Here is a 16529-nt window from a genome sequence, read left to right as displayed (position 1 = left end):
AGGAAAAAGAGAGAAAGGGACAAAAGTCTAAGAAAACCAGCCAATAGCAGTGAAGTCAGGGGAAAGAGACTTTAAAAGTTAATCTTCCATCAAAATATATTTTAATGTATTTTGATTGCTCTTAGGTTCATAACATGATATGCTCTTATTTTCATAAAAATGTGGTCGAATGCAAGCTCTAGCGTTGTTTCTCTGTCCAATGCATTACCCAGAGTATCAAAACACTCATGTTCCTTCCATGCTACACTGAACTGGAGCAGGTGATGATTCTGAGGAGTCAAACATGACTAAATAAGTTATTTATGAATCTATAAATCACGGTCAATAATTCAGAAACTGTAAGAAATCCTTTAAAAATTAAATCCTTAAAAATGCATACTATATGAGCCAGAAGATAAATTTTAAGATTTGAGTATTTTTTGACTTAAATCTTCCAGTATATTGGATTCTGGCCACGATTTCTCCTGTTGCATATAACTTTTGTTTCTCTATTGCTTAAGGATCCATTTGCTTTTAAAATATCAGCAGGCACATTCACATTAAAAGAAGTAAAGTCATAGATATGCTGGTCAACAGGAACATTCTCTTACAGAATAAGAAAAGGGTTAATTAAAACTATGTGCCTGTACAGAAAGATGACACTACGAGTCTTAATAAAGGGGAACAACCCCATTCTTTACATCCAAATCCAATTAGAAGATTATTTCAATTTCCTGTGACCTCCTAAAGATGCTCTAAATAACATTTCTGCTGGGTTGCATTTATCAGGTGATAGCAAGGCAAAAATAGTATCTTACTGTGTTTTCCATGGGAATTCAGAAGAAATGTCTTAAAAAACATGAAAGTATGCATTTAAAAAGACACCACATAGCTTTACATGAACATCATATTATTAATAAATAGGTGAGATTTTATGGAAATAATTAAAGAAATTAATTCGAAAAAGAATTTTAATTGTTATATTTGATGACACATATCAAGTAAAACCACCAGAAACACTCTAACATTGTAAATAACAAATGATATATTTTTGTCAGTTGCAGCAAAAAATGGTGTCATTCCGGGAAGTACATTAGAAAGAAGTTGATTAAGCTATCATGTCACCAAATATGCTGTATAAAATACAGCTAGGTGTCATCATTTTCTGCCAGAAGCTATTTTTGAAAATTTAAGTATCGGTTAGACAAAACCAAAGGAACATCATATCATTTAATCTCTAGTCTCCATTTCTTCTCTGTGCATTCTATCAAATATAACAAATTCACTTTCTAGTGAAGAATGGTACCCCAGTGAACCTAGTACATTTAATCGCATACCTTATTCTTTTTCTTTCGTCGAAATCTCAGAAGTTCTTTGTGTTGTCTTGATACAAAATTGACAGCTGCATATTCCAGAAGTGCTGAAAACACAAAAAGGAGGCATACCGCCATCCAAATGTCAATAGCCTTGACATATGAAACCTAGCCGAGAGAGGGAAAGAGAGAAGCAAATTGACTTGTATTGTTACTTCCATTGAGAATGAAACTGGATTTTTGATTCTAAATTATACCGTTTTATATACCAGCTTGGGAAAAAAGGAAATAACACCAATTTATTTTTTCACTTAAGAATTTTTCAGTAATTAATTTCACAAAATTTATATATTAGTTATACATTAAAATTTGTGTGGTTTTTTTGCTACTTTTTTCAAATGAGGCACTAGACCAAACAATATGATTGATGAAGGAAAAAAATAACATGAAATGTAATTTCATCTTTAGGGTAGTTCAGTGTAATGCTTGAAAGATATGAAATAATGTTAAAATATACCTTCATGGTAAGATAATGGTTGAAAAAGTATTAAGTAACATTGAAATACAGATAATGTTATTGACCTTTTAGCTCCATATTTTCATTATTAAAAAAGTGTTTTATTCTGAAATAATTTTAACCTTACAGATGTTGCAAGAACAGTAAAAAAGAACTTTTACATTCTGCAGTTAACATTTGGTTACATTTATCTATCTCTATATCTCTGTCTTTATATCAATATTTATATTTATGTTGTTCTTTCTGACCTATTTGAGTGTAATATGAAGACATGATGCCACATTACCCCTAAATACTTACGTGTATTTTCTAAAAGAAGAAGACACTCTCCTACATGACCTTAGTACATCCAAGTGAACCAGGAATTAACAATTGATAAAATACTACCACCTAATCCTAAAACCCCATTCCCATTTTACCAATTGTTCCAATAATCCCCCTTTCAGTAGAAAAAAAAAATTATTTTCTTCCAGTCCAGGACTTAAATCTAGAATCCTGTGTTGCATTTTGTCATCATATCTCTTTAGTCTTCAATATGAAACATTTGCTCAAACTTTCCTTGCCTTTTGTGGCCTCTATAGTTTTAATGAGTACTGCCCAGTTTTTTAAATGTCTTTTACTTTTTGTTTATTTGATATTTACTCATTTTAGACTCAGGTAATGGAATTTTAATAGGAACGGAGATGCTCCATTCTTCACAGTATATCACATCAAGTGGCACTCAATGTTGGTCGATTGGTTAAAATATTATTCTCTATTACGTTTCTCCATTAAAAATTTACTAATTTTTCCTTTAGCGTAGATGATTTTAAACTACATAAATATTCTTTTTCTCTTTAAATTTTTACCCTCTAGACATTGAAGATACTTGCTGAATCAATTATTCACTCTTCCACATTTGTTTGTTTGTTTGTTTGTTTATAGTACAGACTTAGAATAACAATTATGTTCAATGTTATAATGCATTAACATTATTATTTATTTTGATGTCCACATTATCTAGATTGAGTCAGTAGGAGCCTCTAGAAGTTAGCCCATATATTTTTTTTGGCAAGTCTCCAGCATGATTTGAGTATTTCTTTACTTTCTGGCACAAAATATTCCATACTTACCTTGTACTTTTCCTGTTCTAGTCCTTGATTATGCTTTTTCTCCTAGAATCTTTTCTTTAGTAAAGAACAGCTTTTAGAAACCAAGACTTGAGCACTGCGTTTGCTCACTGCTTCTAGACCCTCTTAGTAGACAGAGCTAGGAATTTTATATATATGTATATATATTTTCAAATACATGTATATATTTTCATATATAATTATATATATTATATATAATACTATATATGTAACATATATAATATATATGTAGTATATGTATTAATACTATATATTTTTATGATTATTTATATAATGCTATATATTTTTATGATTATTTATAATTATATATTTTATGAGTATTATATATTATATATACAAAATATCTATCATCTACTTATCTACTGATATTTTTTTTAAAACATGAATTTTTACACTTGTATTTCAAGTTCCAAGTCAAAACCTCAGGGTTCATTCTAACCTTTACCCTTTCTAGATTTGTAGTACTTTCTCGACACTGAGAAAATTGGTTCCCATCATCTTCAACATGTATTGATTATTCTCCCTGTATGTAACTAATATCTTAATTCTGCCACCTGCCCCACCCTGAGCCTCATTGGTCCCAGCTGTCTCATCGGTTCTGGACCCATACCCAAAGGTCCCACTGGCTGCCTTGGTCCTGATTATCTCCTTGATTGACCCTGGTCCTGTCAGGCCCAGCCAGTCCCCTTGACCCTGACCACTTCCTACCACCTTAAAGGTAAGGAAGAGAAGAGAAAGAAAGGGAAAAGGAACAGAGAACTTTAAAATTATTTTTTTTAAGAGAAGAAACACTAAGAGAAGGGAAAGAAAGGGAAGAGGAAAAGAAAGAGATAGGCTCCTATTTCCTAGAAACAGACTCCTTTAGACTTAAGTCCTTTGGAGAAAACAATTCAGTAACTTTTAAGAAATTCCTTTAATATTGCTCTCAGGTTAACTGGGCAGTGATTTGAGGTTGTAACTGAACAAATATTGCTGTATATGTCAATTGTTCAAGGATAAAAAATTGCCTTGGGTCTTGGTGTCACTTTTTATTGTGTATATGTATGTATTACACAGCTAAAGTGTTATATCATACAAGCAGTGTTAGCAAAATCATTACCTTTGGTGGAGTAATCATGAGATCACTCATTTTATTACATATCTTAGACATGCCAATAGATGTGAAAAAAAATTATCTCGTTTGCCAAGAATTAGAAATAAGAATGATATTTATGAGAAGCAATTTTTTCAGTTTTTTCTAAGAAATGTTCAATTACTTAGAAGTTTGCTTTCCACTGACAAATATAAAAGTCCCTTTCCCAAGAAGATGTGGATTCAGAAGATGTGAGCAAAGATGCATTACTTCCTCCTTTAGACTAGTGTATAGTTATCTTAAAGAGCAAATCTTACACTTTGGAAATAATATTATTTTGATGCTGTTTGTATCTTCTGTATTTTTTTTCTTTCTCATCATCCTTAATATTTGGTGAAGTTATTTTTGTCAAATGTCACCCTGTAGAAATCTTAACTAAATATAGATTATGGTATAAAAGAGGAAGTGGCTCAATATTCGGAAGAAGTTATGATCAAGGGAAACACCTCCCCGCTATCTTCTCCAGTGGCCCTTCGGGTCTCAGGCTGGTCTTTGCCCAAGTCTGCTTCAAAATCCCATAGCACCTGTGCTTACCTGATCACGTTGCATTGTAATTATTTATTTCTTTTTCTCTTTCTATTTAAACAGTGAACTCTTTGAGGGCAGATGGCACCTCCATTTTGTTCATCACAGCAAGAGTGTTACGCACATGTATATATATATTTGCTAAGTGAATGAACAAATAAACGAGGGTGTAAAATGTTAAAACCCAGTGGAAGAATGAATCATGAATGATGATTCACACAGAGATTTACTTTCTGGAGTAATGCTCTGTTAACACCTTGGGATAGACGGATTTTCTTTAAAAAGGGGTCATTTCTTGACACTTCCAATGGTGTGATAACTGACCTATAAAATATGCCAACAAAGGTGCTCCCTGAATCACCTCCTGTATCATAAGCTTGACTTCTGCTGATGAGAATGACCTCTACTGAGCAAGAAGTATGCCCTCATTTTACTCCAGTACTGTGCTAAGTATCCATCAGTTTGTAAAGTATAAATTTTAATCTCATAAATTCTACAGTTATGTCAGAAATTTTGGGCTGCCTTCAAATAAATACAGACCTGGAAGATGCAGTACTGCTTTCAAAAGCACCGTCTCAAGCTACACCATTGAAGGAAGAATGTGAGTCGTAAAGTTTATGTGCATTCTTTTAACAACCTGAATCTATAATGACACGAACCAAAGAGATTAAATCAGAAATTTACTTTCTGAATGAATCCAACAAAACTGACATATGCAAACATCTTAGTGTCTACCAGTGTTCTATTCGCCGTGAACAGCTCCCGATTGTTGAACCTTAAAAGCCTACTCATTCTCTGCTCTTACCCTCTTCGCCTGTTTCAACTCTCTTTCTCCTCCTCCACCCTCACTGTCCCTTGAGGTACAGCAAACTTGGGACCTGATAATTTGTAACTCTAAGCCTACTAAACTTAAATAAAGACAGCCATTTTTACTTGCACATAATGGCAACTTACTCATAACCTAAGACACAATCCCTATATGATTCAGAATTATCACCTACTTTTCATCCTCTATTGTCTGCTGTCCTTTGGAGCAGTCTCATTCCAATTCAGTTTATTCTTCTGGACCATCCTGCCAACCGTCCCATTGTCCACTGTGCTATTGGAACCTTAATTCTACTTTAAGCAGCAATCTCTCTTCAGTATTAATCTTTGAATACAAGTTCAAAATCTGTGTTATGGTATATAAAACCCTTTTTGATTGGCCCCCACTGACCTCTCCTATTACATGCATTCATTCGCATTTTTCCCCATTTAACATTTACCGAACAGCATTGATGTACCCAAGTTCTGTTCCTAGTGTTGTAGTTGCAGAGATGAGTAAGGCAGACAAGATTCATCTTTAGTGGAACTTTCATTCAAGTTGGAGAAAATATATGATAAAAATTAAGCACATAATAAAGATAATTTAGGAGAAGTATAATAAAGAAACTATAATAGGGTAATGGGAAGAGAAGGACAGGGCACAGGGATCTGGGTTAGAAAAGATGATCAGAGAAGGCCTCTCTGAGGATGTGATAATTAATTACTATCTTACACCACTTTCTTACATACTTACTATGCTCTAATAATACATTCCTCCTTTTAGTTCTTGGAACCTGGAGGTGATTGACAAGCTCCATCCTGCCTCAGAAGCTTTGTGTTCCCTGTTAATTCTGTTTGGGTAACCGTTGTTTACCCTGTAAGTCTCAGCTTAAAGATCACATTCTCAGGAAAACCTTCTCCAAATGCCTAGACGAGGATGGCCCTTTTTACCTCTCTATCTCCACTTTTTCTCACAGAACCCTTTTCTCAGATCATGCATCACAATTGCGATCATATTTATTTGTGGGTAGTTCCTACAAGGTGACTGTTGGATAGCACCACTTGAATGTTTCACCTTCAGTTAATCACTCTGTTTCACAATCCCTAAGTACTTTATATTTTTCAAAAACTTTTGTTAGAGGGTTGCAAAAATTATTGTGTTTTTGAGGATTTCAAGGTGAAATATCTATACCGATATTTTAACAAACTATGTGTTGATAACAAACACCAAATAATTTATACTATCATTGACTATGCTGACATATTCCATTTATGTATCTTTCTCCACTTAAGCTAATATATCCTATGAACTAAAACAAGGGTCAGGTCTTACTCATCTTTGGATTTCTAGTACTTAGCACAGTGCTTATTACATTATGGGCTCTCGGAAAATGTTGATCAATTAAACCATGTGGAGTGATTTGCAACCACTGGCCATTTATTATTTGAGAAGTAATTCTAATAACTAACATGCCAGTAAATGTTTTTAGTAATGCCCAAAGAACTACCAAGTGTCCAAAAGTAATACTTCTAATCCTCACAACCATTGAGGAAACTACTCGCATTTTAAAAATGAAGAGACTGAGGCACAGTAAAATAACTTACTTGGATAAAATAAATGCACAAGTAACTACTGCTAGAGATTGACTATGTCCTTCCAAAATTCGGATGTTGAAATCTAACCCCTCGGGTGATGATATTAGGGGTGGGGCCTTTGAGAAATGATTAAGTCATGAGGGTAGAGACCTGATAAGTGACATTAGTGTTCTTATAAAAAGACCCCAGAGAGCTCCTTTACCCCTTCTGCCATAAGAAGACACAGCTAGAAGATTCTCATTTGTGAATCAGGAAGTGTTCTCTCACCAGACACAAAATCTGCCAGTGCCTTGTTCTTGGACTTCTGAGGCTCCAAAACTGTGAGAAATGAATTGCTGTTGTCTATAAGCTACTCAGTCTGTGGTATTCTGGACTAAGACAGCTACCATGTTGCAGAGCTAGGACTTAATATAACTAATCTGGCTCCAGAGCCCATTAAACTACTGTCCTAAGTCACCTAGTTATTAGGCTGCTTCTATGCCAGCTTCCTCTACAAATGTACAACTGCAAACACACTAAGTAGGATTCTATCTGTATCTTAACATGCCAGCCCCTTTAACTTTTACCTGATAATTAAGAGTGAAGTCAGTATGCAAAGTACATATAGCATGGTTTTCGAAATTTGCTGTTTTTATCAACAATAAACTTCCCAGCAGACAATGTAGCAAAGGAGACATGAGCATTGTTTAATCACATAGAAACAAACTAGTTTTTTTCCTTTAGGGAAGCAACTCCAAATCAGGAAAACGTTTCATCCTTTGAAGTACAACAAAAGTCTCTTCAACATCATCCTTACATTAATTATTATGAAGTGTTTTTGTGAGCCAGGAGACCATTGTCTACTTGCAATGTGATAATCCAAGAAGAGATTCCTTTGATAAATTAGCTGCATGTGCAGAGCTAGGTTACTGCAAAGTCTTATCTTTCTCATTCTACAAAAATGTTTTATAATGTAGGGAAAGAATATAAATATCAGATGTTCTTTGGACATCTTATATTATGTTTTCCTAAAAAAAAAAAAATGCATTCATTCTACTTTGTAATGCTATCATTAAAAAATAGAGAAAGCCTGCTTTTATTTGAATATATATATTCAAATTATATATATATATATATATATAAAATTGGATTTTATCATTATCAATCATCCCAGTTATAAAGATTGGAATCAAATCCCCTTGAACCTGGGAAGCAGTCACATTTAGAGACCTTGCTTAAGTGTGACTTTCTCTACATCTACATTTCCAACAAGGTAAGCAAGTGAGCATAAGAAGGATTCAGGCTAGGATGTGATACAATAACAAACAATCCCCAAATCTCACGGGCTTGAAATAAGAAAGGACATTCCATGTCCACTTTGAATTTAATGGTGACCCTGGACTAGTGTTATCACTGTCATCCTCATTATGACCTCAGTTGGAAAATTGGCAGTGACCATAGCAGAGGAAAACCAAGGCACTGATGGGTGTCATGTTTGGTAATAAAGACTCCAGGATCGAAGTGGCACAGGTCACTGTGTTCAAAACCCTTAATCGGAACTACTCACTTCAGCACCACCAACAACAGAACAAGGAGGTGCAACCCTACCTTGCGCCTGGAAGACGGGGAAAGTGAGCATAAGTGGTCAAGGGAATGGATGGGGCAGATTCTACTATTTGTACTTCTTAAAGGAAAAACAAGGATCCCTACAAGCACACGATTGAGGACCAGTGTGTATTATGATCTGAACACTGTTTATGATATCTTGAATATAAAACTAACGCAGCTTTATTAAAAAGCAGACTTCATCGCTTTGTAGAAAGAAGCTGTTAATTTTTAGAGTGCAACATAAAGAAGGATAGAAAGACCCCTCCCCTGATCTTCAGCCAAAAATTTCCTCACATCATAGTGCCGGGTTAAAGTTCAGTAAAATCAATTGGAAGGATGTATACAAAAAAATAGAGTCCAGGTAGTACTCTGAAGCACTGTCTTAATATAGGACAGATATAAATAGATATCGAGAAGGCAGAGAGTAGACAGGCAGGATGCAAGCCAAATTCAATCATGAGAATGAATTTCTTCGGTGCTTCAAAAAAGAAGACAATGCTCCTGAGTGTGGAATGCATACTCACTAGTTAATCATAGTACTCATCCCAGCCCCTATTAATTATACCAGGCTGATTTGTTCACTTATTTGTACATATGACCTCAGAAGCCTTTTGCTTTGTATATCCCTCTGATTCAAAGGGATATACAGATTGCATATCCCTCAGGCAATCCATCAATAAATTTACTTTTACACTAGTCTTTGATAAGATTATTATGTAGCAACAATTTTAGATTATATTCCCTTACAAATACATTGGGTGAGCTATATTGTAAGTATAGAACCATATGCTGTAGTTGAGAGGCCTGCCAAGATGCCTTCACCTTACTCCACATAGAGATGATCAAAAGTTTTGCCTCCCGGGACCAATAATATCCTATATACCATAGCTCAGGGGTAACAAAGCATTAGTGAGTAAACAGTTATTAGATTATAACCCAGTCTATAAAATTATAGTAAATTACACTTACTAAATTATAAATTATAACGCAGAATATGATTAATCAATCTAGAAATAGAAATTTAAAAATGCATTTACAAGCAGCATGACTTAAATTTAAAAATGAGTAACTGATTAAACTAGAATCTGGAGCCTGAATCACAAAATCTCACCTAAACCTACCTGTAAGCACCTTATAAGGTAAAATTTCCAGGAACCACTTGAGAGTGATTATTTTGTCAATTCTCTCCTTCCTCAATACGAATATTTTTTATTTGAGAAAGAGGTATAAAACAATCACACTGTATTTGTATTGATTAGCTTAACGAGCCTTTTTAATAGGGTGGTATGTTCTTTCTTTACTAACAGTAAATCCTGGTGGATTCTCCCACTTTCTTAGAATTTTCAAGTGAACTGTGATGAATAATTCTGGCTGTGGAATGGTCAAGTGACTCAAGTGTACAGCTACATGCTTTTTCTCTCAGATATGCTGAAAAATTTCCAGCACATGTCATGGCTTTATTCTAGGTGTTTTATTTCAGATCACATTGTCTATTTATTAATCCTGGGTTTTGTAAAATCCAAATTGTAGTACACTTAATCCTACATTCCTCTCTTGTATAAAACCTGTGGAAGAATTTTGTAATGCTTATAGGAAAGAATAAAACAAGTCTCAAAATCATTTTGATCTCCATTTAAGACCTAAAGCTAGAAAGAGAAAGAAATAAGAACAAAGAAAAAGAATACATAACGTTTTAAAAACAGATGTTGATTAGAATAAAGCCTATACTGAAAAAGCGAAAAGAACTGGCCGGAGAACTGTTTTTTGGAATACTATGCCAGGTGGTGAATCACGCAGCACAGAATGCCCTGAACTTCGACATTTCTTATCCTGGAAGGTGATACAGTAGCAGAGCCGTACTGATGTCACATCCATACTGATTATGATCCTCCTAACCCTTAGTAAATGGAGCACGCTTTGAACACAATATTTATTTTCCACATAAAGGTTTTTATTTTAAGAGAGAAAATGTGAGAGAATTGTAATAGCAGAGCTGCATTATTCCCAAAGAGATAAACTTGACCAATTCCTCTGGTCATTAGATAAGAAAAGTGCAATCAAAATGACTCAGGGATTTTGAAAGTTCCTCCAATTCTCTGTAATTTCTTCTTCAGCTATGAGTTTATCATCGTCTCTTCCAGAGGACATAATTCTTATGTTTAGCACTTAGATGAAACTGTAAATTCTGGATGCTGCTGGAAATGCTTCTTAGGAGTATGCTGTTACTGGCATTTCTTAATATATCGATTTTTTTTGACCTGCTTAGTTAAGGTTGAATAATTGTGGCTTCTCTCTCTTCTTTGTACTGGATGTTTTGTATTTCTGTAACATCATCTTTATTGTAAAGCTATACCTTCCTATTCCCTTCTCCTGAGGTCTAATGCCCTCGTTTATAACTTCAAATGGGAATTTTAAAGACAGGTAAAGACTGGTAGGTGCTTTCAACACTGATTTTTGGAACTGATTCTTTATTCCAATGGTGAAGGGGGAGTTTTACATTAGTTATTATCTGTCAAGAAGATTTGTGGAATGGTTCTAGGATATATGTGAATGAGGTAAAGGTAGTTTAAGATATAATTTAGGTAAAATTAACCCAAAGTTGCATATACACCTTTGTTTTTAAATTTAGTTTGATGCCAAAGCCATTGTTGTTTCAAAAATATTTTACACTATGTGATTGATTATAGACTTTTTTCCTGATTGTGCCATCAGATTTAAAAATTTATGCAGTGGTTCTCTGTGTATGTCAACTACAGAAGACATGCTTGATAATTGCTAATTTTCAGCTTAATGAGATCTAGTAAGCCCAATAATTGTAGACTCTAAGATCAAATGTAGAGCCAGAGATATCTATTAATTTCTATTCTCTTTCTTATAGAACCCACCTATGTTTAGAAATTATCTGTTAACAAAATATTAATAAAATTGAATGATATTCATATGCATTATATCTTATGGTTTTAACAAAAAGGTGTGAATGAACAATTCTTTCATTTTCTAAGCTTCTTTCTTTTTCTCTCTTTTTTCCTAAATGTATATAATATGGAATCAAATTATGAAAAATTTAAAAATTAAATATATTGCTCACAAAATATTGTATTATAAAGTTAATTTTTTATTAAATATTTTGTTACATTAATAAATTTAAAATGAACCCACTTACATCATATTTGTACTAAACTTGATTTAAGTGGGGGATGGGTGGGTGAAAGGGGAAAGGGAATATAATCAATAATATTTTGATAAATTTACATGGTGACAGACGATTACTAGAATTAGTGGGGCAATCACATTGTAAAGTATAAGAATGTTTAATTATTATATAGTACACCTGAAACTAACATAACCAATATAAAATTGTATACCAGGTATATTTAAATAAATAAATCTGAAAAAAAGTAGAAAAAAAAACCCCAAAAATAAATGATTGAAGTAATTGTAGTTAACTATATTTTTAATGAATACTAGAACCTTGTATTATATGGTGAGGATCGAAACGTTACTGACAGTAATAGTTATTAATTGCTATACTAACAGGAAATCTTGATTACTCTGCAATTCCGCTCTCCCCACATTTACATTGTTGCCAACATTTACAACTTACTCTCCTTTAAAATTACAGGATTTTTTTTTAGAAGAATAAGAACATATTTTTTGAGAACTGATTAGATAAAAACGCAATAGCGAATAGAAATCCCTCATTTTTCTTCCAGTTTTTTTCAGCGTGATGCCACATATAGATGTTTGTGTGCCCACACAATCATGGCATTCGAATTACAGTTCAATTTATATTTTCTAACAGTTGTAATCACTTTTATAGTTGACATCTTTATGAAGAATAAAAACTGAATATGAAACATATCTTTGTTATGTTTTCTACGAACCAAGTTTTTAGATAAATATGATATTTAATATTTTTCATTAATTTATTGATTCTCAGGGGAAAAATAGGATTCTACATAAGTAAAGATTAATTTAGTTAAGCTTTTACATTCTCTAGAGAGAGAGATGAAAAAAATGACTTCCTCTTGTTTTTCCAGTTAGGATTAGGTACTGAGTAAATGTTTACAAGCTCATATTGTCTTTAAATATCTGCATGACATTTACTCAATAAATATATACTGTGTACTGATTTAGGCTCTGAGGATAGAAAGATGGAAAAGATAGTTTGTCCTCTCAAAAGCTACTCCTGGTGGGTTTCACAGATAAATTGGCAAAAAAAAAAAAAAGAGTGAGAGGAAGTTATTCCACATAAACAGCTTTTGGCATATAACTTTCAATTCTCATCAGCTACTGGCTTCTGAGCTTCTGCGAAATATTTAATTGAGTAGCCACCTTTGAAATTTCAAGTATTTCTTATTTTTTAATGTTTCATAGCTCTGTTCTGAAAGAAATGGTCGTCATGGTGGGGGCAGAACGGAAGAAATCATGGAGAGTCTTTCCTCTCTCTATCCTTTCTTCCCCTCTTATTTTCTCGAGATTATTACTAATGTGACAGAGTCTGGTCTAAAGAAGGAAATAGAAAGTTTTAGCAAATCATAGTCCCTGAGGTAAATAAGATTATTTATTGGCAATCCCTCTCTTCCTCTCTCCTAGGGCTCCCGGTGGGTGGAGCACACTCCCGCACCCTGTTTGACTTATTTTGGCTAGGAGACTTGGTATGAGTTAGAAGTGACTGTGCCAATGCTGAGCAAAAACCTTGCATGTTTCTGCTCGCCTTCGTGCTTTCCTACGCTCCTCCATGGAAAGAGCATGCTACCGGCAGCTGAGGTCCCCAAACGGCGAGATACGAGATCCAAGCTCATCCTAAATCGGCTCATCTCAGACAAGCCCAGAAGAGGCACAGGCAACTCACTAACTTCTGAGAAAGAATAAATGTGAGGAGCCATTGAGATATGGAGATTGTTCGTTATGCAGAATAGTTGCAATACAACTGCATTGAAACAGTCCCTATAGCCCCACGAATCTCCTGTGATATTGTATTCGGAGCTAAGGTTTAGAAGAACTTGAAATCTAGAGATTCTCTCACTCCTGCCAAGGCAGTCTGGCAGTCTGTGTCTGGAGTGGTGAGTGTGTGTGTGTGTGTGTGTGTGTGTGTGTGTGTGTGTGTGTGTGTTTATGCATGTACATGTATGCACATATGTCTGTTTAACGTATTAGGTTCCACGGTCTCTGATATGGTAATGGATTTTAAGCTCATTTCTAAAAATCTAAACTAGTGTGTACATGGTGATACTCCTGTATTTCTGCAGATGAGATGAAATAGAAAACACATATCACAGCTGGACCTTACCTAACCTTTAGGAAACAGAATGAAAAAGTAACGGGAATATGTCTCTAACAGAAAATAATTGATCTTCGGAAGCAGAAAAGAAAGGGCAAGGTGTATATAATATGGCAGAATACCCTCAATCTTCCTAGACTTCCCTAATGCAGGTTCTTTCTAGAACCCATAGCTTCCAAATTAAATTTATATTTTGTCTCTTCTACTGATTCTCTCTATTCCTATCCATCCCCATACTTAAGAAAGAAAATAGTTCCCTCAGTGCTAAGATCTTAACAAGGTCTTAGTAAAAACCAAATTTATACTCAAAACTAATTAAATGATTTTTATTATCCCCTCTTTTACCCTGACTTAAACTTAATCTTCCCAGGAAAGATTGCTTTTCCACATCTCAAAATTACCACAAAATGTTGAGATCTCGAAGTGTTTGGGAGACAATTTTGGGGGGTGAATGGGTCTTGCCTTTAACTAAACTGTCAAACCAATTCTGTGTTTCGGGGAGAGATGGCCATGGGGGAGGAAAGGCCAGAGGAGACTTTAAATATTCCGGCCTATTTCCAGCTAGAAGAGGAGGGTCAACCACAAGCATCTTCTGTCCCCCCCTTTCTGGGCTTTCTTTCATTCTTAGAAAAATCATCTCTAGTCTGCTTGCCTACCCATCTACAGTCTACTCCTTGAAATCTGAGGCCTGATGTCCCTGGTCGGAATTTTGGGAAGTTCTGTTTTTTTGACAATTCCATGTGGTTGTCTTATAAACATCTCAAAGTTAACATGTTCCACCACAGGTCAGTTACCTCCTCCAACCTTCCTTCCCCATCAGTAACTATCACCACTAGTTGCCCAGTTACTAACCCAAATGCCACCCTTCGCTCCTGCCTTTCCCTTAATCCTCAGTGACAAATCCTATCTATTTCAATTTCAAATGCCTTTTCTTAAAAAACATCTACCTCTTTCCAAATCCATCTGCTACTTTCCACCACTGCTGCTATAGATCTAGCCAGACCAGCATCTACTCTGGACCACAAGAGTTTGCTTGGTAGTTCTGTACTTCTACCCCATCTGCCTTATGTTCCCATAGAAGTCAGAGTGATAACTAACTCCTTTTATTAAAATCCTTCCAAAATCCACCCCAAAGAAATTCAATCCTTTCTGAGTCTGTGAAACCCTCCATGACACGACTCCATGATTACCACCATTGTTTCTCACTCGGTATTAAAAAGTATTCAAGTTATACAACTTTACAAAGTTGCTCACAATAGAATGCACTGTCACCCCCTTCTGGCTGCTGCAGGCACTGCAGAAATGCTGAATAGTTCCAAGTTCCAAGAAAGGAATAAATGAAGTCTTCTTGGTGGGGCTATTACATGCTCAATTTATCATGACACTGCAGAGGCCAGTATCAGAAAGGACGCTCAGCTCTGTAGTTCTCAAGGGCTGGCTAAAGTACATTGTTTGAGATTTTCTACTCTGAGTCTTACTTAACTGATTTCCAGGCTTCTTCATTTTCTACAAGAGATGCTACTGGCACAGAGGCTAGACAAAACACTAAGGAATAAGTTATCATAACTTAATGATTTATTGATTCTTATTCCTATGCCTGATAATTCCCTATTGTTTTCCTGAATTTAATTTTATTTTCTTAGTCTCCAGATTTTGTCAGTAAGACAATGGTGGTTGTTGGTTGTTTCAGTGGCAAGACTTTCAGGTATCTGAGGGTTCTTCTGTGAGGCAGATCTTAAGCACACGGTTTCAGACATCTGTTCCTCAAGTGTGAGACCTTTACATCTGCTCCCCCCACCGAACCACAGAATCAGAATTGCATTTTTTAAGAAATTCTCTACACTTATGAATATCATCCAATAGGTTAGTTCTTACTTATCCCAACTCTTTAGCAACTGCTTTCCTGAATTCTAAAGAACATAATGAATATGCTCAACCTCTCATTCCTTAACTATCACAAAGCCTAAGATGATATAGCTATCCTCTCTTAATATATCACCTTACCAATCAATTATTTTTTGTGGGTCAGAATTAAATCTGTTACCGCATTTCCAGTGGTCATTGTCTCAGTGATCTGAGAGATGAAGAGGCTTTCTATACATTTACATATATAATTGAACTCATGGTTAAAAATTCATTCTTTCCCCTAGATCATGATAAAATAAATGCAATTTTTAAAATCTTTTTTATTTTTTGAGAAAAAGTATAAAACTATCCCAGACTTTCTTTCAACAACAACAACAAAAAAAAACCTTATGTCTCCGTTCTGTTGTTTTTAATCTATTGCTTTTCTCTATTTCTGCTTTCTCCACTCAAATCTCCATGATCTCCCACTTCCGCCTTAATCTTTGTGTCCAAATGCCTTTATGCTGTGCCTCATGAAAGCTTCCTAAAATGAAGCATATTGTGCTCTTCTTTCTGGCTGACAACTTATAGAATGAATGAGTTTTCATTTCTGTTTAGCTCATGAAGAAAATCAATGAGTAAACTGGCAATTTCCTTTACAAATTGACTATGGAACTTCAACTATTACCCATTACCTATTGAGTAATTTATACACATATAAATAAGCATTGAGGCTAATTAGTTTACTCTCATAAACAGATTTGTCATTTTCACTTGGCCAACATTTTATAAAACAGTAGTTGATATGGATCATTTT

General features: G+C 34.7%; 1 protein-coding gene across 2 annotated transcripts in view; it reads right to left on the bottom strand.

Moving 5' to 3' along the window:
* GLRA3 (glycine receptor alpha 3) overlaps nt 1-16529 on the bottom strand; it is a 133353-nt gene that overhangs the window by 15228 nt on the left and 101596 nt on the right. For both annotated transcript variants that reach the window (XM_016120091.2, XM_016120092.2), the window contains exon 8: nt 1317-1460. In XM_016120091.2, coding sequence (XP_015975577.2) covers nt 1317-1460 — 144 coding nt within the window. The remainder of the gene's footprint in view (nt 1-1316; nt 1461-16529) is intronic.

This window comes from Rousettus aegyptiacus, unplaced genomic scaffold, assembly GCF_014176215.1.
Source record: "Rousettus aegyptiacus isolate mRouAeg1 unplaced genomic scaffold, mRouAeg1.p scaffold_m13_p_16, whole genome shotgun sequence".
NCBI lineage: Eukaryota > Metazoa > Chordata > Mammalia > Chiroptera > Pteropodidae > Rousettus > Rousettus aegyptiacus.
This window is presented reverse-complemented; position numbering and strand designations above follow the sequence as displayed.